The 26,960-nt window shown below is 44.5% G+C and overlaps 1 protein-coding gene across 1 annotated transcript; it reads right to left on the bottom strand.

Moving 5' to 3' along the window:
• Positions 1-9,786: 9,786 nt before the first annotated feature.
• sv2ba (synaptic vesicle glycoprotein 2Ba) lies at positions 9,787-19,345 on the bottom strand. The gene is made up of 12 exons (XM_066647961.1): positions 18,883-19,345; positions 17,205-17,385; positions 16,640-16,791; positions 15,937-16,070; positions 14,577-14,666; positions 13,774-13,887; positions 13,595-13,683; positions 12,426-12,590; positions 12,201-12,334; positions 11,900-12,103; positions 10,772-10,931; positions 9,787-10,085 (listed from the first exon to the last, which is right to left on the bottom strand). The coding sequence occupies exons 1-12, from the start codon at positions 19,343-19,345 to the stop codon at positions 9,902-9,904; spliced, it is 2,070 nt and encodes a 689-aa protein (XP_066504058.1). The 3' UTR covers positions 9,787-9,901.
• Positions 19,346-26,960: the final 7,615 nt, after the last annotated feature.

The following is a 26,960-nucleotide window of genomic DNA, read 5'->3' on the forward strand; positions in this document are numbered from 1 at the left end:
GAGTGTGTGTGGAATTAAAAAGAAAAACGTTTGATGATTTAAAAATACAAAGGAGGACAACACCCTCTGTAATATCTGCCGCTGTGAGGCCTGGGTCAGTGCTTCATTTGTAAACATGAAGTAAGGCAACACTGAGCATGGAGGGATCCAGCAAATGAGCAGGTCCCAGAGAGTGCGCCAACTAATGCTTCACCATCAATTTAGATTATTCTTTTAGAAACCAAACCATTCCAAACCATGCTTTCCACTAACACCCTTAATGAGTGAGCACAGAAAACGTGATGACCTCGTTACACTAGGGCTGCGGTTGCCATCAAAGGAAATGTGTAATATAATTAATATTAGTTGCATATGTTCATTTTATTTTATATGTAAACACAGAGGTAAAGGGTTCACAGAAATATGTTCTAGATCACACATGCCCCTGGAAATGGAACTGTACAGGTACATTATTGTACACTGGTTTTTGTCCTTTTAATGGTACATATTATATATATATATATATAAAAAGAAGTCACCCGGAGGAAACCCACGCAGACACACGGAGAACACAACACACTCCTCACAGACAGTCACCCGGAGGAAACCCACACAGACACAGGGAGAACACACCACACTCCTCACAGACAGTGACCCGGAGGAAACCCACGCAGACACAGGGAGAACACAACACACTCCTCACAGACAGTCACCCGGAGGAAACCCACGCAGACACAGGGAGAACACACCACACTCCTCACAGACAGTCACCCAGAGGAAACCCACACAGACACAGGGAGAACACAACACACTCCTCACAGACAGTCACCCGGAGGAAACCCACGCAGTCACAGGAAGAACACACCACACTCCTCACAGTCACCCAGAGGAAACCCACGCAGACACAGGGAGAACACAACACACTCCTCACAGACAGTCACCCGGAGGAAACCCACGCAGACACAGAGAGAACACACCACACTCCTCACAGACAGTCACCCAGAGGAAACCCACGCAGATACAGGGAGAACACACCACACTCCTCACAGACAGTCACCCGGAGGAAACCCACGCAGACACAGGGAGAACACAACACACTCCTCACAGACAGTCACCCGGAGGAAACCCACACAGACACAGGGAGAACACACCACACTCCTCACAGACAGTCACCCGGAGGAAACCCATGCAGACACAGGGAGAACACACCACACTCCTCACAGTCACCCGGAGCAAACCCACGCAGACACAGGGAGAACACACCACACTCCTCACAGACAGTCACCCGGAGGAAACCCAAGCAGACACAGGGAGAACACACCACACTCCTCACAGACAGTTACCCGGAGGAAACCCACGCAGACACAGGGAGAACACACCACACTCCTCACAGACAGTCACCCGGAGCAGGACTCGAACCCACTACCTCTAACTGTGTGACTGCAACACTACCTGCTGCGTATAGCGACAGGACATATATATATAAATCCACACAACTCAAGAACTTATTTACACCACAGTCACTGTTTTCCTGAGAGTGTGAGACAGGTACTGGATCCTGTTTTGGAAGGAGCCAGCACCAATTAAGTACCAGCCTAAGCCTTAATTTCTCCTAGAGAGCTAGCAAAACATGTCATTTGACTTTTCATGACTGTACTCATATTATGGTGATTTGGTCCTACGTTAAACACTGTGTGTGATGTGCACTAAAGACACTGTCATTATAACTGACCATACATACTCCAACTGTACTGTAGACTTAAGAATGACACAACCCCTGTTGGAAATGTTAAGTTGGATGTTTTAGATGATGTACTGGCGTCCCCTGCTGGTCGTTTTAAATTCTTACAGCTGTTTAGTTTTCTGGGGCCAGACCCCACGAGCTTGAGTTAGTTTTTCTCAGTCGCTTTGGAGCATTTCTGAGATCAGAATAGAATTGCTCAAAATTACTGTTTAAACTCCACATGGTCGAGTTACCCGTGCACGTCATGAAAACAGTTTCTCACTCATTTTGGACAAACAACACATGATTTGGTTTCTCATGCAGATGATTTTGTACAACTTTTTGCTCCTCCTTACATTATCATATACTGGCTCGCTGTGGAACCGTTCACTCCCCAAAACATCCAGGCACTGGTCAATTGGACACTCAGAAATGTTGATCCTGTTGTCATGAGCTGTGAAGAATATTTTATACACACTGATACCCAACTGGGGCGGCACGGTGGCGCAGCAAGTAGTGTCACAGTCACACAGCTCCAGGGGCCTGGAGGTTGTGGGTTCAATTCCTGCTCCGGGTGACTGTCTGTGAGGAGTGTGGTGTGTTCTCTCTGTATCCATGTGGGTTTCCTCCAGGTGACTGTCTGTGAGGAGTTGGTGTGTTCTCCCTGTGTCTGCGTGGGTTTCCTCCGGGTTATTGTCTGTGAGGAGTTTGGTGTGTTCCCCCTGTGTCTGCGTGGGTTTCCTCCAGGTGACTGTCTGTGAGGAGTTGGTGTGTTCTCCCGGTGTCTGTGTGGGTTTCCTCCAAGTGACTGTCTGTGAGGAGTTGGTGTGTTCTCCCTGTGTCTGCGTGGGTTTCCTCTGGGTGACTGTCTGTGAGGAGTGTGGTGTGTTCTCCCTGTGTCTGTGAGGGTTTCCTCCGGGTGACTGTCTGTGAGGAGTTTGGTGTGTTCCCCCTGTGTCTGCGTGGGTTTCCTCCAGGTGACTGTCTGTGAGGAGTGTGGTGTGTTCTCCCTGTGTCTGCGTGGGTTTCCTCCGGGTGACTGTCTGTGAGGAGTGTGGTGTGTTCTCCCTGTGTCTATGTGGGTTTCCTCCGGGTGACTGTCTGTGAGGAGTGTGGAGTGTTCTCCCTGTGTCTGCGTGGGTTTCCTCCGGGTGACTGTCTCTCTGTGAGGAGTTGGTGTGTTCTCCCTGTGTCTGCGTGGGTTTCCTCCAGGTGACTGTCTGTGAGGAGTGTGGTGTTTTCTTCCTGTGTCTGCGTGGGTTTCCTCCGGGTGACTGTCTGTAATGAGTGTGGTGTGTTCTCCCTGTGTCTGTGTAGGTTTCTTCCGGGTGACTGTCTGTGAGGAGTGTGGAGTGTTCTCCCTGTGTCTGCGTGGGTTTCCTCCGGGTGACTGTCTCTCTGTGAGGAGTTGATGTGTTCTCCCTGTGTCTGCGTGGGTTTCCTCCGGGTGCTCCGGATTCCTCCCACAGTCCAAAAACACACGTTGGTAGGTGGACTGGTGACTCAAAAGTGTCTGTAGGTGTGAGTGTGTGAGTGTGTGTCGCCCTGTGAAGGACTACTGCCCCCTCCATGCTGCATTACAATGGAAAATATCCAATGTGATGTGGATGAGAATCTGTGGCCCACTAAACAGGAGCGTCAGGCGGTCCAGAAAGACTCCAGGGTAATTCCCTGTGCAGCTCTGTATGCACATCTCTACCTAAAGTGTGTTCCTCTGATTTGTCCAATTTTATCCCCTTCTTTTCTGTGTCATAACGACATGTTTGTCATTGACCTACAGTACGAACGATAAACAGCATGAATATGAATTTTGGCCAGTCTCTTTCTGTCAACCTCCCACACACAGCAATGTCTACCATTGTACTGTTTATATGCACCTCACAGTACAAGTGCAGCCTGGAAAACAGAGTTACTGATTCACCGATACCGTGTCTAAACCTCTGGACTGTCTTGTTCATAATCAACGACACAAGGTCTTATCATTCTGAGCACACAGACATGTTCACTGACATAAATACGTCATCCTGGGACATGGATGAAAGAGTCTGAGCGAGCTGCAGGCATGTGTCAGTGACACCCCCTGTGGTGCGGCTTGTACGGAATGTTTTGAGAAGTGCACATATAAAAATACAAAAGATGATTCGAGAAATTCTCCAAGGGACTGAAAAAAGTGTACTAAGAAAGCACAGTGTTGTTTACATTGTCTGAACTGAACTGCTGGCCACATAAACCTTTCCCAAAGTGTTCCCTCTGGCCCTTAGCAAGGAACCTTTAAGGCTTATATCTGGCTGATATTTCAAAATTCATACTTTCTTTTTTTATTTTTTGATCGCCTCTGCTGATTTAATAACCTCATAAACATACCACTGAGAGATGTTTATTCAAAATACATTGTTTATTATAAATAATTATTTAATAAAGTTTTGTATTTACAAAAGACAGATAAAGATAACAGATATATATATAAATTAATACATTAAAACATAGAATGTAAGGTTAAGGATTTGTCGACATTCATTTATTAGTCTGTTTGGAGGTGTCCATTTTGTTTTGGTGATGGATTGAGCAGTAGGTGGCGCTGTGGTCCTTAGCTCCAAAAGGCCTGCGGAACGAGTTGGTAGCCATAAACCTGGAAATAAAAAGGGCAAGGGTGAGGGTGAATGTTGTGGATATGGCAACCAGAACACATTTGTTTTCTGGTCTTCAAACCCAGTCCTTAAATACAGACAGTTAAAATCCAGTCCTGGATTTTGGAATCACTGTTAGTTAACTGGGTTGTTGTGGTAACTCAATGGTCACCTAGTGCCTCACCCATTGGTCATCACAAAATCCAGCACTGGAAGCTGGATTCTGGGTCTGGATATGAACTGTAGCCTATCATCACATGCTGAGACTCAGTGTTATGCTGTGGGCAGTGTGGTCAAGCTTTAATTCTGCTACATACCTGACATGATTGTGGCAACAGAGCGCATTGCTGTGGCTGAAAGGTGGTCACATCTGAGCTGTAGATCTGGTCTGTCCAGGCGTCTGAAAACTGACCGCTGTGCTGCTCCGTTTCCAGTCTCTGCCCTGTGTAGACCACATTGCTGCTCTGATGTTCTCCAGCATGGGTTCCATAGTCCTGCCCTTGTGTGGAGCTGCAGTGGAAGTAGCCCAGGATGTCTGGAGAACTCCTATATCCACTGCTGCTGTCCATCTTCTTCTTCTGGGCCAGGTATTCTTCAGTGAGGCCCAGCTGGGCAGACAGGTGGGAGATGTAGCGGATGGTGAGGCGTAGGGTCTCAATCTTGGTAAGGGTTTGTCCGACAGGGGCTACCGAAGGTGGCAGATAGGTTCTGAGATGATGGAGAGCTTTGGTCAGGTCCCTCATCCTCAGCTTCTCCTTCTCGCTGGCGTTCTGACGCTGTTCGCTCGGGTTCTTCAGCCTCGCTCTTCTGGAGCCGGGCTTTTTGCTCAGTTTGGGTTTGTTTGGTCGGCTGGTTTGGAGCTGGTGGCTCGGAGAGATGTTGAGATCCATGGAAGGAGCTGGCGAGATGGTTTCTGGGGAGGAGACGCTGTAGAACTCAGAGTCTGAGCTCCAGTGGTTCTGAGGTGGCTGAGTAAAGCTGCACGGATCCATACTGGAGAGGCTTGGAGAGGCTTGAGAGGCTTTGCTGAGTTCTGGAGAGGGAATGAAGCCTGAAACCAGAGGCTGGAGGTTTTAAACCGGAGCAGGAGGTGCTAGGTCACACCTCTGCAGGCTCTCAGCAGCCAGGCTCCAGGGCCGAGTCTGGGAAAGACTGAGGGAGGCCACAGAAGCGGAGGTGTGAATTTTGACTCCTCTTCAGCACTTAGCTTAGCTGCAGTCACATGTATTTTCAACTGTTCTGATTGAGTTTAATGCTTATTTGTAATGGAGCTTAACACACACCATGTTCAAAAGCTGGGCACCAGTGGTTATATATTTAATGTGGCATTCTACCATTTTGTACATTATTTCAGCATTTTAAAAATGGTACGAAGGGAGATCACCTACATTCACTTCATCATTAAGAATCATTCTCAGTGGTGGTGATAGTAACCAGACGTCTAAAGTGTTTGACCACTATTTTACCATTATCTATTATATATATTATATATAAAATTTAAAAGACACATGTACATTCACTGGTCTTTTTGGATGTATATATTGTCACTGTACCCCCGGCTTCTGTCACAACTCTAAAGATCCTAGAGATAATTGAGTGTTTCACCACCATTTTGAAAGACATTTCCCCACCATTTTGAAACTGCAAGACATTCCAAATTTCATTTATTTTATTTAATAACAATTTAATAACCATTTACAGCTCTGGTCATCACTCTGTCACTCTGGTCATGTCTCACATCTCTAGATTTTTCCCCGTTTCAGCTGAAAAGCAGTAGCTTCAGAGTAGAAAGGGTTTTAAAAACATACTGCTCAAAATTTACTTTAAATTTCTGAAAATGGCAACTCTCTCTCTCTCTCTCTCTCTCTCTCTCTCTCTCTCTCTGTCTTTCTCTCTCTCTCTCTCTCTCTCTCTGTAGATGAACAGAGTGAGAGAGTCTCAGTGTACTCAGCGTATGAGGTTGTATTTCAAAGGCTAAGCAGTGGAGTTGACCTTAATGATGTTTAATTACAGTTAATAACCTCCATTAGCACGTTACACATGAGGTGTGATATTTGCACTTATTGGTGATCAGTGTGTGTGTGTGTGTGTGTGTGTGTGTGTGTGTAAATGTGATAGTGAAGCAGAGGTTGACACCAAAGCTGTGAGAGAACAATCTGATTGATCACGTCACACTAAACCAACTACAGTTCATTTCATCCTCCAGCTCAGTCCAACCAGCCGCTGAGTGAAGAGTTCGCTGTGGAACCGTGAACAATATTATTGAGCATTACAATAAGGTTAAAATAATAATAATAATTCATGCGTATAAATTATATTTCATTTTCCCTGTTTTACACTCCATATTATAACTTCCAAAAAAGAAGTGCACTGCCAGGTAACAAGCAATGTCTCCAGAATGTTCCACCCTTCACCTACGAATGTCTATAACATTATATTTTAAAAAAATAAGAGGACATCTTTTGCAGAAAAGACATTTGATCACTTACATTTGATCTAGTGGTCGGTAACACATCTGCACCTTATCCACTGTAACGAAGTGGACAGATGAATGCTCTCCGGTTTAAACTGGCTTTAGGAACTCTAAAGGAGTGGGTTTTTAGATGGAAATTCAAGCTGACTAGCCGTAAAGTCATGATAGATACATAGCCATACACTAATTTTTGAGCAAAAGTAATCATTTCCCAAAACTGTAATAAGCGCTAGCTCAAACCTGTGTAATGCTCAGAAGTTAGCAATAACATTAATCCATGATAGTTATTCCTGAACCTTAGCATTAATGTATACACTTATTCAGCTGTGGTAAACAATAGTGAACAACTGCTGTAGTCAGAGACATCTGAAGTCCATTTTAATCTCATTAAATAAATCTGTGTGATATTTGATTTGATTAAAGTGAGTTAGCTAGTTAGCAAACTTAATCATTTAGCTTGCTAGCTAGCCTATGACTAGCGTGATAATAGAGTTTAATGTTTCCAGCTTTCTCTCTCTCTCTCTCTCTTTGGGTTCAGGTCAGGGAGTGTGTGAGGGAGGGAGGCAGTGTGAGGGCGAGGGAGCTGTGTGTCAAAGTTAACGCCTTTGTGTTTTGGAGAGAAAGCTAAAGCTGCACCTGTGAGTGTCACATCACCACTGTTTAAGACACTGGATTCTCTGCTAGTAGTGATATTAAATCAATGAAATAATGGGAATGCGTGTATAAATTGACTCTAGCTCATTCTATAGTTTAACATTTTTAGGAATACTTGAATATTCATTGAAAACTTGTATTGAATTTCACCCATAAATTCCATAGATACTTCTGCAGCTCTGGTCATTATAGTCCCTGCTTTGGTTTGTTCCCGTCCATTAATTTCTCTCTCCATTAGGTTCTCACTGGGCCGAGGACAGAGCCCTGTGGGACCTCGAGATGACCACTGCTCCTGTGAGAGTTGGACAGAATCCGTGCAGCGTTTTACACCTGGGGTGTGAAAGCAAAACAAGGGCTTCAGCACGAGAACAGCTTCCGTGTCAAACTTATAAACTCTCTCAGAGTGGATTCAAAGGATTTTCTCTTTTCTGGGGTCACAGTTTACTTCATCATTAGACAGAGTTTCTTTGAAGTATCACTATATTTAAATATAAAGAAAATAACTCTTATTTGATATTTTAGCCACGGATGTGTACAGCAGATGTTTGTTTACACTGTCAGACAAAAAAGGGACTGTACAAAGGTTTTTGCAAAAGTGTTTGTAATATAACTGATTGAAATAATAATAATAAAAATTTAGTGAGTATATTAATTAATAATGGCTTTTTTTTCTTTTTGGACGTTTGGTAATATTTGTGAGTGTGAGTGAATACATAGTGCACTGATAAACACACCACGATTTTAAAGAACATGTGCAGGTAAAGAGCTTCTCCAGATTCCTCTAACACCTTTGACTTTATTAAACCTCCATCACCTGAGGTGTCACTATTTCACACCAGAGCCCTGTGTTTTTACAACTGTCTCTCTCTCTCTCTCTCTCTCTCTCTCTCTCTCTCTCTCTCTCTCTCTCTCTCTCTCTCTCTCACACACACACACACACACAGAGAGAGAGAGAGAGAGAGAGAGAGAGAGAGAGGGAAAGAGAGGTTGGTTCCGAGCACCATGGGGACACTAATAGTCTTACATTAAATTTTTGACACTTAACCTAAACTTAACCAAAATAACCACTAGCCCAACCCTAACCCCAACTTTAAAACATGCCTTTACCTTAAAATGTGAGGACTAAGCTTTCAGGGATCAAAAATATATGATAATTGCAGTCTCTAAGGTACCATTACTTTTGCACCGAACGGTTTATATTTGCATTTTCTCAGAATATTTCAGAAGTGTGTTTTCTGTAGAAAGGTGGAACTATTTTGGCTCTTTGACAGACTTTTGCGCGGCGTGTGACGTGTGTTGCCCAGTGATGGACTGGGTCTCTGCCTTGTGCTAATGACTCAGAGTAGACTCCAGGCCCAGTCTGACCCTGAATGAATGAATGAATGAATGAATGAATAAGGATAAAGGTGAATGATTATATTTTATTGACATAGAAACATCAAAATAAAACCCTTTGCCATAGTTCAGTTTTTAATAGTGTCTTTATTTTACCATCACACACACAACAAAGTCTTTCATCATGCGTCTCTGAGTATGAAATATAAAAAGAGTAAATCATGTATTCTCAGTCAAATCAACTTTAAATTTAGTCAAAAAAATGAAATACTAGATTTATACTGTGTTTAAATCAAACTGCTCATTTTATTTATAGTTCTTTATATTTCTACAGCTCGGCTTCTTTGTTATGACAACATCATATAAATAGTCTATTGATTTTATACCTAAGTGAAATTTACACGTGGGTAAAAATGAGTAATGTTCTACAACGTAGGAAAATGTTGTGAATTAATTTATGCACAGAATACAAAAGAGGTCCTTTACATCGTCTGCCACTGTACGCCGTTCTGATGACTGTTATACTGTGAGGCCAAGGACTGACACGCAATAAACCAAACACATGGGCTACAGCCAGATACATAAGTGCTATATCACTAAACAAATACCACACAACAATAAACAAGCAGTACATCAACAAATCTGGGTTCTTCTCTTGGTACATGTTGGAGTTTACAGTTACAACCTCCATTTATTTCTTTTCTAAACCAAACAGTCATAAGAAATAGCCTTGCGCCCAGTGATTCCGGGGTAGGCTCCGGACCCACCACGACCCAGACAATGAATGAATGAATAAATAATTAGTAAGAAAGATAAAAACGAAGCTGATACCGGTTTGTTTCCAAACGGAAGAGGTTCTGAGAAACGGGAGGACATCCTAAAATAGTGGACAACACAACACAGTGGAAAAACACTAAATCGGACTTGTTAAACTAATAAACTAATCAAAATAAACATCGTAAGTTAATACGATCATTAACAAGTTCTGCCCCCATTGTATCCACTTTTCTGGGCATGGGAGGGTCCAGTGTCCAGCTGGACCCAGCGCCGGTATGAGGCCTCAATGTCTGAGAAGTTTGGCTTGTTTGTGTGTGTGTGTTTGTTGGTAGATCACTGGAGGATGGCTTCACGCGTGTCTGGGAGTTTGAAGGACAGCAGACCTCCACAGACCAGTGCTGAGAAGGACAGCAAGATGGGGACGATTTTGGTGATGCCCACAAACTTGGAGAAGATGAAAGTGCTGACCACAGCCGCCAGCTTACACAAACCGTTCAGGACGCCAAATGCAGTGGCTCTGTGGAGGAGAAGAGCATGGTCCTAACTGACAACACCAATCAGCCATAACATTAAAACCAGGTCACTCTCCATTCTCAGGAGCACTTTGCAGCTCTACAATTACTCACTGCAGTCCATCTGTTGTTCTGCCCACTTTGTTTGCCCCCTGTCACCCTTTTCAGTGGTCACCCCCACAGAGCAGGTGTGATGTGGTGGTGGATCATTCTCAGCGCTGCAGTGACACTGACGTGGTGGTGGTGTGTTAGTGTGTGTTGTGCTGGTGTAGAGTGGATCAGACACAGCAGTGCTGCTGGAGTTTTTAAACCCCTCAGTGTCTGGACTGAGAACAGTCCACCGACCGAAAACATCCAGCGTCCTGTGTCACTGATGAAGGACTAGAGGACGAGCGACACACACTGTGCAGCAACAGATGAGCTACTGTCTCTGACTCTACATCTACAAGGTGGACCAATGAGGGAGGAGTGTCTCAGAGTGGACAGAGAATGGACACAGGGTTTAAAAACTCCAGCAGCACTGCTGTGTCTGATCCACTCTACACCAGAACAACACACACTAACACACCACCACCACGTCAGTGTCACTGCAGCGCTGAGAATCATCCACCACCACATTACACCTGCTCTGTGGGGGTCCTGAGGAACCACTGAAGACGAGAGATTTAAAGAACTGGAAAGAGGACTGTACCTCTTTGAGGCTGGATATAGCTCCACTGTTATGACCTCTATTCCGTTCCAGGCTGCTGCAGATGCAGCGTAGAACAGGCACTGGAAGGATATGACAGCTCCCGGGTTAAAGCACAGGAACAGGAAGAAAGTACAGCCAGAGGACACCAGCATAGAACCACCTGCAGAAACACACACACACACATATTTAATTGCGCTTTGGGGACAGGTATATCACAAGAAATTAGATAAACTGCTGTGGTTGACAACAGTGTTAGAATATCTTCTCTTCTTTCACAATACAGATCTGGGTCTTAATGAAACATCTGTCCTCTGCTTTGGTCAAAATACCACAAGAATCAAACACAACAGCAGTGTTCTCCCACTGTCTAAACAGCCCGGTTTCTCTGCCTGTTCCTTTAAATGATAATGAGCCGCTCACTGTTCACCCTGACCCCGAGCGCACAGCAGTGAGGAGCGAGGAGCAGAAGCTCTGGTTTTCTACAGATTGAATATCAGGATTGCTCGTTTCATTCCATGTTCCATGATTTAGGCATCCCACAGAAACATTTTCACAGTGTGTGTTGGTAGGCTCCAAATCCACATATTCATTCATTCATTCATTCATTATCTGTAACCCTTATCCAGTTCAGGGTCATGGTGGGTCCAGAGCCTACCTGGAATCACTGGGCGCAAGGTGGGAATACACCCTGGAGGGGGCGCCAGTCCTTCACAGGGCAACAAAGACATACACACACACATTCGCTCACACACTCACACCTATGGACACTTTTGAGTCGCTAATCCACCTACCAACGTGTGTTTTTGGACTGTGGGAGGAAACCAGAGCACCCGGAGGAAACCCACGCAGACACAGGGAGAACACACCACACTCCTCACAGACAGTCACCCGGAGGAAACCCACGCAGACACAGGGAGAACACACCACACTCCTCACAGACAGTCACCCGGAGGAAACCCACGCAGACACAGGGAGAACACACCACACTCCTCACAGACAGTCACCGTGCCGCCCAATCCACATATTAATGTACTGTTTATATTCATGATATGTCCCCTTTAATATAAGAAATGTTCTTTACAAGTCTCAGTGAATCTGTGTGACACAAACATTTCCGTCAGCACATACCTATGATTTTGATTCTTCCGATCTTGTCCATGAGCAAACCTGCCAAGATATTTCCTGGAAGAACGGAGAGACTGCCCAGGAAACTGACCAAATAAATCAGGATATCGTTCTCCTCCTGGAAGTTCAGGTGACAGCCCTTCTTCGGATGATGAAAGGAGACATTTGCGAACTTGCAGTCAATGAACTTTGAGTCTTTCCATAGATCTGAAAACAACAAAACACAACCCCGCCATTTTACAGCTGACGTTCACAGACGCTCTTAAACAGTTTAAATGAAGTGTTTGTGCTTGGTGTTTAGTACCAGTGTTGTAGAACACCGTGTTCTTTAGGGTGCAGTTCTCGAAGAATGTGTCCGTGGACTTGATGTCCTCGAAATAACAGTTTTCAAAGTGAGAGTCTTCAAACTTCACGTTCTTTATCTCTATACCAACAAACCTAGGTGTACAAAACACAGCAGGGATTAGTGACAGAGCTGTGTAGAGAGAGACAGTTGTGTAGAGACAGACAGCTGTGTTCTACATGGTACCTGTCGTGGATGTACTGTCCCTCTTTGTGGACCTGATTCTGGAGAGTGAAGTTGAAATGAAAGCGCTCCACCTTCTCTCTGTGGAAGAGCTTGGTGTTGGACTCGTACTCCTCATACTGCAGGTATTTGATCTGGTCAGGAAACCACACGGACAGGCCGTAATAGCTGTGGGCGAGAGGAAACTGGTCTGTAGGTGGACAGTAGGGAGTGTTTATCCGTAAAGGTCAGTTTTCCCCCAAAAAAACAGTAACCATGCTTCTGATTTTGGTGAAATTTGAGCTTACGTTGAATTCAACTGAGGTCAGATATTTACGCTCTAAGGTACACTGTAAAAAATGTCTGTGAATTTTACGGTGGAAAACTGTAAACTCTAAAAAGGTTGAAAACAGTTTCTGTAACAATTAAATACCGTAAATACTTTTATCAGCCAAAATACAATTTTTTACATCTCTTTACTGTAAAATATACATTATTTCACTGTTAAACGCACAAACCATTAGGGGGCGGTACAAGTGTCCAAGGACTGGGAGGAGCTGAGACTCATTAAGGAGCTCCCAGCATGCTTTGCTTCTCCATATTTTCTGTGATTTTCAGAGTTTCTTTGTTTTTTTTCTGTCTTTGAGACTTACTGATGTTGGGCTGCATCGGGGTGATCACTGTGTGTGTTTGTGTTTCTGTGCATGTTGTGTCGAGACGTGTGTTGGTCAGGAACGTTCACCATCGGCCTGTGTTCCGTGTGTGGCGCCCAGATACCCAAAATTTCTTTAGTGCTTTCAATATCTCCTTTTAAGGGCTGAATACAGGGTGCAGTTTGGCTTTATCTAAATACGGCTACATCTCAGTCTCCTTTCTCTAATTTATCACACAATTTACACGTTAATTTTATAGCAAAACAATGTTTCTTTGTTATTTTTATGTAAATACCATGTTTTTTACAGTGTATATCTGTTTTTTAACAGAAATGTACTGTAAACAAAACAGTCCTTAAATGTAAAATTTATGATTTGCCAAAAACGTGACCGTATATTTTACGGTGAAATTTTGGCAACCACAGCTGACAGTATTTTACAGTAAATTTTACGGATTTTTTTTAAAGTGTATGTATCTCACAGCTGTATTATTAATTATTTTTATTAAATGTATTATTAAGTGTCATTGTGGGTAATTACCTGAAGGCCATTGTAAACCACACAATGGCAATAAACAAACCATTGAGTCTCAACTCAGGGGCGGCGAGTGACAACAAATTCTTCATCACCTTTAAAAACCACAACAACCGTGAGTTTAACACGTATCAATTTATTTAAATAAAAACAGAAGCATGTATTAAATGAAGTGTGCACTGTACCTGTTTAATGAGAGTCACTTGTCTAACCATGAACCTCTGGAAAGCCGTTCCCGTCTCACTCTGAATCTCGATGAAATCATCGTCCTGCGTATGGGGTGTTTTAATCTGGGAAACCTGAGAACAATGGGAACGAATGATCTCTTTATCCCTGGCCCACGGGAGTGGCCAAAATCTAATGTAGAGAACTGAACCCCTGCTCCAAATTCAGCCTGTTTGGTGTCTGAATTTTGCTTCTTTATTTTAGCTACAAAGCTAATGTAGCTAATGGCTATAGCATCATGTAGTTCTCCTGCCCCAAACCCAGTGGAATTGTGTCCCGAAATAGATGTGCTAATGAGGTTTTTGACATCTCAGGACCACCTCCAATCAACAGTACAGTAGGCATCCTCATATAGCCTCCATTTTAGGTCTGTCCAGCCTGGTACATCGTGCTAATGTCTGAGGCTGTAGGATCTATGTAAAATGTTATGAAACAGCTGTTATACTGACACCTCATGGCCTGGGTGTAGCAGAGATTCTGTACTACAACATGGACACCAGATTCGGGCCACTCTCTGGAGCATACACTGGTTCATTCAGGGACTAGTTCATCAAGATGCTGAGCTTGAAGAAGAGTCTGTCTAGGGCAGAGGTATTCAAACTTTTTCCACTGGAAACCACTATTGTTTTTCTTAGGAACTTGGCCTTCCCAATCAACTTAAAGCAAACTTGTCGATATGTAAATGACCGCAATGCCCCACAGTTTGAATACATCTGCTCTAGAGCATCAGCTCCAATCTAGAGGTGTAACATGCTGACGTTACTTCAAACACTCTCTCTGGTTCCCCCTTCGCTCTCCAGTTGGTGTCGTGAACTCGCTGCAGGATCATCCAGGCCTCGTCATGCCTCGCATTCTGAACACAAGGAAATCACACCGGGATTGGTTTTAGCAGAAGTAACACGTCACACAATGTGTTATATTTAAAGACCACTGTGGATTCCACATACTGTACGTGTGCTGAAAAGAGACAAAAAACAGAGGACACTAAGGACACATAGGAGTCCATTGTGGTTAGGGTCTTGTGGCTGAGGGACTTTAAGTAGGCCTAAGTTGTAGAACTGTGGCAGTGTGTGCGTGTGTGTGTGTGTGTGTGTGTGTGTGGTGGTCGCAGGTCAGTGCAAACTCCCAGACATTTACAAAAAGAGGACATGTCTGGGGAAAAAAAGAGGACATATATTCACACTAGCGGCACAATGGCGCAGCAGGTAGTTTCACAGTCACACAGCTCCAGGGACCTGGAGGTTGTGGGTTCGATTCCTGCTCTGGGTGACTGTCTGTGAGAAGTGTGGTGTGTTCTCTCTGTGTCTGCGTGGGTTTCCTCCGGGTGACTGTCTGTGAGGAGTGTGGTGTGTTCTCTCTGTGTCTGCGTGGGTTTCCTCCGGGTGACTGTCTGTGAGGAGTGTGGTGTGTTCTCCCTGTGTCTGCGTGGGTTTCCTCCGGGTGACTGTCTGTGAGGAGTGTGGTGTGTTCTCCCTGTGTCTGCGTGGGTTTCCTCCGGGTGACTGTCTGTGAGGAGTGTGGTGTGTTCTCCCTGTGTCTGCGTGGGTTTCCTCCGGGTGACTGTCTGTGAGGAGTGTGGTGTGTTCTCCCTGTGTCTGCGTGGGTTTCCTCCGGGTGACTGTCTGTGAGGAGTGTGGTGTGTTCTCCCTGTGTCTGCGTGGGTTTCCTCCGGGTGACTGTCTGTGAGGAGTGTGGTGTGTTCTCTCTGTGTCTGCGTGGATTTCCTCCGGGTGACTGTAAGGAGTGTGATGTGTTCTCCCTGTGTCTGCATGGGTTTCCTCCGAGTGACTGTCTGTGAGGAGTGTGGTGTGTTCTCCCTGTGTCTGCGTGGGTTTCCTCCGGGTGCTCCGGTTTCCGCCCACAGTCCAAAAACACACGTTGGTAGGTGGATTGGCGACTCAAAAGTGTCCGTAGGTGTGAGTGTGTGAGTGAAAGTGTGAGTGTGTGTGTGTTGCCCTGTGAAGGACTGGCGCCCCCTCTAGGGTGTATTCCCGCCTTGCACCCAATGATTCCAGATAGGCCCTGGACCCACCGTGACCCTGAATTGGATAAACGGTTACAGATAATGGATGGATGGATGGATGGATATTCACAGTAATATAATGAACACTGTGCGATGTTACCTCCAGCAGGTAGCGAGGACTCTCGGGCATGAACACGAGCCCCCCAAGGGCCACCACTGAGGGCAGGAAACACACCAGGACAAACACCCTCCAGCTGTGGAACTGGAACTCAGTGCCCATACTGAAACCCCAGCCTAAAACATACACAAGACCTCAGTCACCTCACCTCCACAGCCATGACACCTACAGGAACCTCTTCCGTTAGTCCCATTCATTCATTCATTCATTCATAAATATAATTATAGTCTATTTATATTACTGCTATTATCTGAGCATGAACACATACAGTCTACAGTCGCAGGACTTGTTTGTTTCAAATACTATACTGAGCATTATATTCACCCCATAGTGGCCTGAATGTAGTAGAGATTCTAAGCTTATGTATTAAGCTTATTTTAAAGATGAGCGCCCCCTGTGTGGGACCCACTCCATGGAGCATAAACTGGTTCAAGCAGGGACTATGAAACAGTTAGATTCTTCATCTCAGGCACTTTCTAAAACGGTGTAAAAATAATAAATATTAATTCTGGTAAATATTTGTTTGGTTTCTTCTTTAAACGATGTTAAGTAGAATGGGTTTATCACACCTCTCAGATGAAGTGGAGTATTTCTTCCTCTCCTTCTGCTTCTTTATGATAATTATGTTCCTCATCAGTGTAGTTATCAGCAGTGCAATCAAGCTGCTGATTATTGCTGTTATTACCGTAATGAGGGATGATTCCCCAGGCGATAAAGGAAGCGTAGAGTCCGCCTAGCATCCAGAACAGACACAGCCAGCTCAGGTGCTCCCCTCTCTTATCCATCTGCAGGAACTCCGCATAGTATGTGTACACAATGGGGACCGAGCCACCGATTCTGTGGAGGGCAATCAAACACAGCAGGGTTTTAGAGAGTAGCGTTTGGGGAGGGAGGAACAGCAATTTTAGAAAGAGAAGCCCCATGCTTCTTTTTATTCCTGACAAGTTTGAGTTATGACGGAGGATTAATGACAAGGGTTTGTGGTGCCAAAGTCCCAAAGTAGACTATGCAATATATTTAGGGACTACTTTGCCTTATTACTCCATGCCCGTATCTCTCCACCACAACCTTATTACAAAACTCTCAGAAAACTATGAAGCGTTTAGGGGTGGACGTCTGGTTCCATTCACCTCCACCGTGAACAATTCTGACTCCAGAACCAAATTTGTACCTTCAGCCCACTCTCAGTGACTTCACGTTTTTACCCTTTAATCACGCGAACCCTTTAAAAAAAGGAAAAGGAGCCTCACCCGATTCCAGAGCAGAGTCTGAAGAAGAGGAAGAAGCCGTAGCCCTGAGCGAAGGAGGAGAGGAAGGAGAAGATGCAGTTGATGGCCAGTGCATACAGGAGACATTGGCGGCGGCCCAGTTTATCAGCCAGACCGCCCCACACCACAGCTCCCATCATCATCCCCACATACACTATTAGACCTGTGCACACACACACACACACACACACACACACACACACACACACACAGACACACACACACACACACACACACACACAGATACATGGTATGGTCAGTGGGTTGTTAGAGGACACCTTTAATAACGAGTGTTTTCCATATTTCGCTCACCAGTGTTCAACCACAATTTATATAGTCTCCATAGAAAAGCATTGACTAACACAGTGGAATGCTCTGTACACCACGACCAGTGCCAGATCATCTTGTACCACAGCTGGCTGAGAGAATTCAGTATGACCCCAGCATGAAACATGATTTCAGCAGCAGCAAGAGAAGGACAGACCGCTCATGCTTTACTTTTCTGAGAGAAAATGGCAGTACGGCAAAGGTTTTACTTGTTTTCTCCTTTGTGAGCGTGAGAGTGAAGCCCAGCTCTGAAACGTTCCTTCAGAGATATTAGGAGGGAAAATAAATAGGAATGAAAATCATTTTCAGCCACTAGAGGGCTCCCAAGACCTCTGTTTTAATGAACCGCAATTAAAGCAGAGACAGACCACTCCTTAAATACAAAAAAGAAACCCTTATACATACAGTAATAAAATTATACTGATTCTCTCTCTCTCTCTCTCTCTCTCTCTCTCTCTCTCTCTCTCTCTTACTACACACACGGCAGTTTGAGAATGAGTGAGGCGATTAGCAGCTCGTGTAGCGGTATTGTGAAGCTGTTGCTGGATTACGCTCTGACCTTGTACCCTAACGTTCTCACAGACCAGACTCACAAAATGACAGATCCATAAACTCAGAGAGTGACTGATTCAGACTCACAAAATGACAGACTGGCAGACTCACAGATGGACTCCCTTACAGCCTGAGACTCACTGGACTTACTGAATGAAAGACACACACACACACACTCACAAACACTGGGACACTCACAAGCCCATTCAGATATGCACTCTGCAGAAACTCTAGAGTATCAGGTCTGGAGCTGTACTGGAGTAGTCCTTTCAAGATTTTCTTTGTCAAGTGCGTTCTCACAACTGGAACTGCACTGTGTACTTCAGGCGTGGAACAGCGTATGTGCAGAAGCAGATACTCTGGCACATTAGCGGCTCCATTCCCACATGGGGTCTTTACTAGTGCTTTATGAGGATTGTGGTTGTTTGCATTCACACACCCGCATCTCTTTCAGATAAACTCTGCAACGCATTTCAATCATTTAGCCAAACACAACAACTTAATGTAGGTAGAAACAACTAATCATCACAATCTCTCCTGATCTTTTAATCATGATGGTCATATCATGGACAACATCATCTTTAAACATTTGATAGCAGAGTAGTTCACCATTCTTGGAGGAGATCACTAACTGCCAAATCTGTCACGGCATTGTGAGGGATGAAGAGAAAGGGAGGATCGTCATAATCACCCAGAGAGAGAGAAAACCAATATGGGTGGCTGTGAAAAAACGCCAAAGACACTCTCAGGATCTCTCAGGTCTGTAATGAAACTGACTTACCCAGTAGGCCCTTGTTGGCATTTGACAGGCACATGTCCTTCTCAGCGCTGGGCAGGGCGAAGGCCACCACAAAGCACTCCACGCCGTCAGCCATGAGCGCGAGGCCCAGCACGCTGAAGATGGTCCACTGGAAGCGTCCATGGCCACAGTCCTCCATGATGCTCTCGTACTGATCCGCAAGTGTCTCCTCCTCTTCCAGGGCAGCTAATTTGGCCTTCAGTCTGGCCTCCCGCCGGGCGGCTCTGCGGGCTTCCTTGATCTCGTCTGGGTGAGGGATGCCCTGGTACTCGCCCTCATACATCTGGTCATCCTCGTCATGCCCCTCGGTGGCATCACTGGCTGCATCTTCCTCCTGGGCAGGGTAGTCGCTCTGATAGGGATAACCGTCCTGACCCCCTTCTCCATAGGTGGGGTAGGTTTCTCCTTCAAAGCCTTGCACATTGTTTTGGTAAGGGTCATCCATTTTGGCCCAAGGTACGGAGTTGCTTTAGTGTCCTCCAAGATACGTCTCCTATATGAGCATAATCCTTGCTTGGGCCCTCAAAGATGCAGTTGCTGGAGCCAGGAGAGGCAAGTGCAGCTTATAAATGCTTTCTTAAGGGGTCTTTTGAGAAGGTCTCAGCAACTAGGGCGAAAATGAACTACTTTCCTTTGTATGATTCTGCACAAGGGAGCACACTGCACCTGAAAGAAAACAATAACGTATATTTGATATTGGAATATAGGCACAGTACGAAGACACATAGAGTGGTCGTAATTTAAGTAAAAAGCTGTAAGGGCCCAGGCTGTACCCCCTGCAAACACCAGGGGGCGTAATCAGCCTCAAAGGAGAGCAGGCTCTCAGAGATCTGGGAACATATTTGGGCTAATCAGTGTTGACTGGCCACAGAAATATCAGCCCAACATAGAGGGGTGACTGGTGTGGGTTTGTTTCACAGAGACTATATAAGACTATATAAAAATGAAAACAAACAAAAAACAGCAGATGAATGAATAAGAGGGCTCAAAGTAAAAAAAAAGAACATGAGAGAAAAAATAAATAAGGAAAGCAGAAAATCGCTCTCTGAATTTCAGTTATCTATTTTTACGTTTGGATACGCCTCATTGTTTTAGTGAACCATTTAGATTTTCCCGCCTTTTTCTCAGCTGAGAGGAACAATTCCTCTGGCGCCTGCGCCTCCCAGTGGTGAAGCGGTAGAATGCGGTTGTGTCATTCCTCATGTCACGTGTAATTCAATTTGGATTGATTTTAGTTAAACACACAAGTATGTTCATGTTTCTGTTTTTTCATTCGATGACCTTTTTCACACCGCTCTCAATTTTATAATGTCTTTTTTTTCTATCAATTTGCTTATTAACACTGGTATATTTTATTTTATTTATTATTATTATTATTTATTATTATTATTTTATTTATATTTTATACTCCCTTCTGATTGGCTGTCCTGTGTTGTCATTCAAACATCAGTCCAACCTCAAACCCTCCTTCAATGTGTGGATTACATGCCACAGCTCCTCTGGTTTCACAAATGTGATATTAGCCAATCTCTGCAGTTACCTCCACTCCTACATGACCACAACTGTAGGTTCCTCTCTGTTTGAATGGGAACACATTATTTCAGCCGTTACTGGCAGGGGTGTGTTCACGAGTGTCCAGAGGAATCCTCTGCCTATCCAAGGAAAAGGCAAACATGGGAAGCTTCATTTATATTTTGTTGTCATTGCTCCTGCTTCTACAGGTTAAAACTACTTCCTTTTTCATACCTATTAAGAAAAAAGCCCCCCCCCCTTTTGTTGCCCACTCAAATAATCCAAATGGCCACCCAAAATGACATCCTAGAAACACCTCTCTAATACACGTCGTCTCCTCAGTGAGGGTGGGGTTTCCCCTGTAGTATCTTTACCAGTGGCCTGGGGAGTATATTACAAAGGAGGATTGATGTTAGCCAGCTTTCTAAGCCCAAACCTGAGGTCTGTCCAATAAAAATGTCCCTTAGCTCTATTCCTATTGGACAGGCTTTATTTTGACTAAACTGATATATCCTGCTTTTCAATACACCCCTCTGATTGGCTCACAGCATAAAAAGACACCATCTTGAGAATGACGAGCCTCCTCTTATAAGGTCTGTGTATTAGCCTTTGTAGGAAGAGTGTTATCTTCGCAAACTCATCTGCTCTAACTCTTCTCATTTTCCCAAAACTTTGTCTACAACAGGTAGGTGTCGCAGGGACCTGGAGGTTGTGGGTTTGAGTCCTGCTCCGGGTGACTGTCTGTGAGGAGTGTGATGTGTTCTCTCTGTGTCTGCGTGGGTTTCCTCCGGGTGACTGTCTGTGAGGAGTGTGATGTGTTCTCCCTGTGTCTGCGTGGGTTTCCTCCGTGTGACTGTCTGTGAGGAGTGTGGTGTGTTCTCCCTGTGTCTGCGTGGGTTTCCTCCGGGTGACTGTCTGTGAGGAGTGTGGCGTGTTCTCCCTGTGTCTGCGTGGGTTTCCTCCGGGTGACTGTCTGTGAGGAGTGTGGTGTGTTCTCCCTGTGTCTGTGTGGGTTTCCTCCGGGTGACTGTCTGTGAGGAGTGTGGTGTGTTCTCCCTGTGTCTGCGTTGCGACTCAAAAGTGTCCGTAGGTGTGAGTGAATGTGTGAGTGTGTGTGTGTCACCCAGTGAAGGACTGGCGCCCCCTCCAGGGTGTGTTTCTGCATTGTGCCCAATGATTCCGGGTAGGCTTCGGACCCACCGTGACCCTGAATTTGATAAGCGGTTTCAGACAATGAATGAATGAATGATCATGCAGTTTGACTGAGAAGTGTGTAACTGTGGCCTGAGGAACAATTATATCCTAAACATAATATTACTTTGAATAGGAATTGAAAATATTACTCCGTAAAGTCACACTGATGTCTGAGCATATCACGGATACAAAAAGCAGTCAAACAGAAGGATGCTGGGTGTGTTAAGCACGTCTGCTTTGGTTCTGAGTAATTTATTATTTATTTGATGTTGTTGTTGTTTATTTTGATGTTTGAGTGTATTTCTCTATAATTTTACCCAGGTATCAATACTTTTAAATATGTACCACAGTGTTTCTGCCATATTATCAAACCCTAGGTTGACGCAGCTCTTGGTACTTGCACTGGCTCTGTTCTTACTCTGCGTGTGTTATGTAACAACCATCTGGCTTCACCAAATTGGGAAGGACAGTGCGGCCCATTCAGACACACCAAAAGTAAAGGATTCTGCTTGATAATCTGCGTTTAGCCGTGGCACGTCAGGTAGACACTAATGTACGTGACCTGTGATCACATTCCTCTAACGTTGTAATAATGTAATATTATGAGCAGACACCGCACAAGTCCAAACATTTGTAGACACCCTGTGTAACTCCTAACAGTTCAGCTACTCACAGCAGATACAGATGTCAACAACCTCTCATAGGACCAACATAGAACAGCAGGAAATATACACACTGTCAGAGCCACTGGTGTAAAGCCCCACTGTGTAGAACTGGAACAGCATTCTCTTTAATTTATTATTAAAGGAGGTTCAAGAAGTGTCATGTGCCCTTAGAGTGGATGTATTTTAGAATAGTCCTTGTATTCAGTGAAAGACCATCAGACCTGCCTTCCAATAAACAGTGTTCTTTTCCTTTAGGTTTTCAGAGCTGACCCTTTTCACTTCATTTGTACTCAGCGTCACACAACTGAATAAAAAATATCCTCAGATTTAAGCTGGATTAAATCACAGCTCTAGCTCATAACAGTCACAGAATATTGCATCCGTGTCAGAGCTCAAGAAACGCTGCCAAATTATTTATTTATTTCATGGTAAAGATACTTTAATGTTTAATATGTCAGTATACAAATAAAATCAATTTTATTACATTATATCTAACAACATTTACCAACACTCTATATCTGGCGGCACCCAATTGTGGGCCTCTGTCTGGTCCTGGATCATACCATGACTTTATCTGGATCCTTGGTGAGTCTCTGACAAATGAAATGAATGAGAATAAATAATAATACATGTGTATTGAACATTGTTTTTAATCCCAAAAGTGTCAGAGCAACAGACAATATGCTCAGTTAAACCGGTTACTATGGCAATAGCTCTACTGATTTAAGCCAATCAAGTTGTTTGTTTCTCCTTCATGGTCAGTTCACTAGAGAGTGTGAGATGGTTTTAAGAGTGAGGACAGAGTCATGGCTTGCTCCAAAGTAAGAAAAAATAATACAGAAACAGAACTGAAAAAATATAGTTCACATATATTTTCTTAAAACAGGCGCTTATTTTGTTTTAAAGGTGTTTTCTTGATTTATATCTCTTCTATATTATTATGCATTCATTCATTCATTATCTGTAACCCTTATCCATTTCAGGGCGGCGGTGGGTCCAGAGCCTACCTGCAATCATTGGGCGCAAGGCTAGAATACACCCTGGAGGGGGCGCCAGTCCTTCACAGGGCAACACACACACTCACTTTTGAGTCGCCAATCCAACAGGTGTTTTTGGACTGTGGGAGAAAACCGGAGCACCCGGAGGAAACCCACGCAGACACAGGGAGAACACACCTCACTCCTCACAGACAGTCACCCCAAGGAAACCCATGCAGACACAGAGAGAACACACCACACTCCTCACAGACAGTCATCCGGAGGAAACCCACGCAGACACAGGGAGAACACACCACACTCGTCACAGACAGTCATCCGGAGGAAACCCACGCAGACACAGGGAGAACACACCACACTCCTCACAGACAGTCATCCGGAGGAAACCCACGCAGACACAGGGAGAACACACCACACTCGTCACAGACAGTCATCCGGAGGAAACCCACGCAGACACAGGGAGAACACACCACACTCGTCACAGACAATTACCCAGAGCAGGACTCGAACCCACAACCTCCAGGTCCCTGGAGCTGTCACTACCTGCTGCACCACCGTGACGCCCCAAACTGCATGTTAATGGTTCATATAATCACTGAATGGTACGCAGTGAGATATATTAAGGCTATTACTTAATTTTTATTTTAAAGGTTACAGCTGTGGTATGCTGTAGTTTGGGCAAACGTGGTCAAATCATACATTTTTTATGTAAAAATAAATAGACTCTAGAGAGAACTCAAACAGAATAAGTTCCAATTAGTATCCAATCTTTTACGCACAGCTGCAAACATCTTATCACAGGAACCCGATATCAGTGGGCTGCCACCTTAAAGAGAATCAGCACTGTTCAGTCTTCATTCTCCTCCTAATGACTTCCCAGTGAACGCTGCTGGGGTGGACGGGTCCCTTATTGGGCACTGTGTAAATGGTAACTTGTCTGGTCATGTGATTATGCCCATATATGGGTGGAACAGCACATGAAGTGGGCAGGGCCTATCTGTACAGTCACTAGGAGGATACTTCGCTGAGGGCAACCCTGAAGGGCACGTTTACCTCAGCGTGTCACCTGTCAAAAAGGCAAAGTGTCCACAAAGAAAGGGGCGTCTTGCAGCACCTGTGGCATCATCACGTTTAGAGTCACGTTAGACCTCTATTAACTCTGAATAAAATGAAAATGATATTATATCAATGACTTAACTATGCTTTGTTAAAGCACACTGGGAAAACAGTTTTCTACTTCAACTAACATCATGGAGGAATATTAATGAGTGAATTTTACCATCAAATAAAACATGTTTTATACAATAAATAAATAAAAGCATGTAAAAGGTCCAGGTTTCAAACTTGGATCCAGTAAAAACATTTGCTCAGTGCCAATGTGGAGAAACGTAACCTTGACAACATCAAATCTGATCACGCTGGTCTTGAATTGGACGCAATAACCTCTAACCTCTAAACCCGTCATTGGGAGTAATTTAACCGTGATGACTACAATTATCCAATCCACCAATACCATTTTAAACTGGGAAAAAGTGGCACTCACCAGAACGGTCATTCCTTTAGACGCTGAGCAGTCACCTTCAGGAAAAAAATGACCAGAGTTCCAGGAAAAAGAGTTGAAGAGCCCTGCATGTCACTTTAGCAGGAAGCAGTGGACAGTCCAGAGGATTAGGATCCAACCTCATGATCCCCTGCCGGCTCATCTACAGCAGACCCCCCCTTCGGCTGCAGTTGGAGGCCAAATGGTACAGTCTGTACTAGCTTAACGAATACAGGACTTTACAACAGGTCCAGGGAGGTGGGGGTCAGTACTGTTGCGTGTGAGGCATGTGTGTGGAGTGTTGGTAAAGTATTGCAGCTTTGGTTACAGATCCTTTTGGCATTATCTTAGTGGTACGCAGTGGCCATATAACGTACAGACTGACCGTTCGGTGATGAACCTGTGGACACATGGAAGAAAACCCTCAGACCTCCCAGGTTGTGATCATTCACGGACATTCTCAGTTGGAGGGCTATATTCACAGCTTATCTTTGCCCCTGGTGTGTGTGTGTGTGTGTGTGTGTGGCCTTCTGTATCGACAAGCAATGCCCCTGGGCCACGGGGAGGTCCCTGAATATTGTATTTTATTATTTTTTTATACAATACATCTGGATGAAACAGTTATAAACAGATTAATCCAATGACTCTACTCTCACAAAACAATATATTTAGGCTGTGTTGGATGTGAAGGAAGACCCCCATGCCACCCCCCACCCACTTCCCCAGGCTGGACTAGTCCTAGCCTGTTGGTCTAGCCTCCTATGGGAAATTGTCATGGTGGGTACATGCCTTGCGTAGAGGTAAAGCTGCCTAATCCAGAGCCCAGATAATTCTACCGCAAAGAGGATTAGCTCCACCCCAGCGGAGCCATTGGATAAATTTAGACCACACATTCCCCCTGGCTCTTCTCTCTGCTTGCTCCACCCCTCCACTTTCTCCTCCCAGTTCCCTTCATCCAATAATCATTCACCTATCAATAGATCTTATCAGCCACAGAGACACAGCTGAAAGCTCTCTACACTCTGTTTAGGCTCTGCCCGTTTGGATCAGAACATGCAGCAAAACAAATCGACCCAAAATGTATGGGATATTTTTTTAGAAAACATTTTGTAGAATTTAATTAAAATGTAAACTGAAATGTAATGTTTATAGAGAATCTTTAATCTTGCTCTTTCTATGCTTTTGATAGGAAACTAAATGGGCAAGAATTCCTGATTCGTATAAAGTTTTGAGACAAAGTTTTTATAATAAATTAATGTTCGCTTGTAATGAGTAAATACATTGATTATATCTGTGCTGTACACACTGTGACTCCTGCTTCCTATAACCATAATTTTCTAATCTACTCCTTCATAAATTGTTTGGTATCCATTTGGATTATTCTGATAGTTTGTAATAAAATAGGATTTCTCCCCTTTTTTATAAATCATATTTATGACTAGACACACAGCTGCAGGGTCCTGGATGTTGTGGCTTCGAGTCCCGCTCCGAGTGTGGTGTGTTCTCCCTGTGTCTGCGTGGGTTTCCTCCAGGTGACTGTCTGTGAGGAGTGTGGTGTGTTCTCCCTGTGTCTGCGTGGGTTTCCTCCAGGTGACTGTCTGTGAGGAGTGTGGTGTGTTCTCCCTGTGTCTGCGTGGGTTTCCTCCGGGTGACTGTCTGTGAGGAGTGTGGTGTGTTCTCCCTGTGTCTGCGTGGGTTTCCTCCGGGTGACTGTCTGTGAGGAGTGTGGTGTGTTCTCCCTGTGTCTGCGTGGGTTTCCTCCGGGTGCTCCCGTTTCTTCCCACGCTCCAAAACACACGTTGGTAGGTGGATTGGCGACTCAAAAAAAGTGTAGGTGTGAGGGAATGTGTGAGTGTGTGTTGCCCTGTGAAGCACTGGCGCCCCCTCCAGGGTGTGTTCCTGCCTTGTGCCCAATGATTATCTGTTGGCATGTCTGGACCCACCACAGCCCTGAACTGGATGAGATGTTACAGACAATGACTTAATTAATATTTATGACTAAAAGTAGGATTCATGGACTGAAGAGATGGTAAATCCCTGTGTAAATCCTCAGCTGAAGTGGTCATTACACTGATCTCAAGCTTGATTTAAAGCAGTTCCATACAGTCCATGATTCACTGTGGCTGAACTCTTACAGCTTTAGTGTTGTATTCT

The sequence above is a fragment of the Hoplias malabaricus genome, chromosome 16, assembly GCF_029633855.1.
Source record: "Hoplias malabaricus isolate fHopMal1 chromosome 16, fHopMal1.hap1, whole genome shotgun sequence".
Lineage (NCBI taxonomy): Eukaryota > Metazoa > Chordata > Actinopteri > Characiformes > Erythrinidae > Hoplias > Hoplias malabaricus.

Bases quoted from the DNA above. Each gene is read 5' to 3' on its own strand.
- sv2ba (XM_066647961.1), bottom strand. From the start codon at position 19,345: ATGGATGACCCTTACCAAAACAATGTGCAAGGCTTTGAAGGAGAAACC. The intron at 17,386-18,882 runs GTAAGTCAGTTT...GTGTGTGCACAG, and splicing joins TGCCAACAAGGGCCTACTGG to GTCTAATAGTGTATGTGGGG. The intron at 16,071-16,639 runs GTAATAACAGCA...TGTATGTTTTAG, and splicing joins GGGAATCATCCCTCATTACG to GCTGGGGTTTCAGTATGGGC.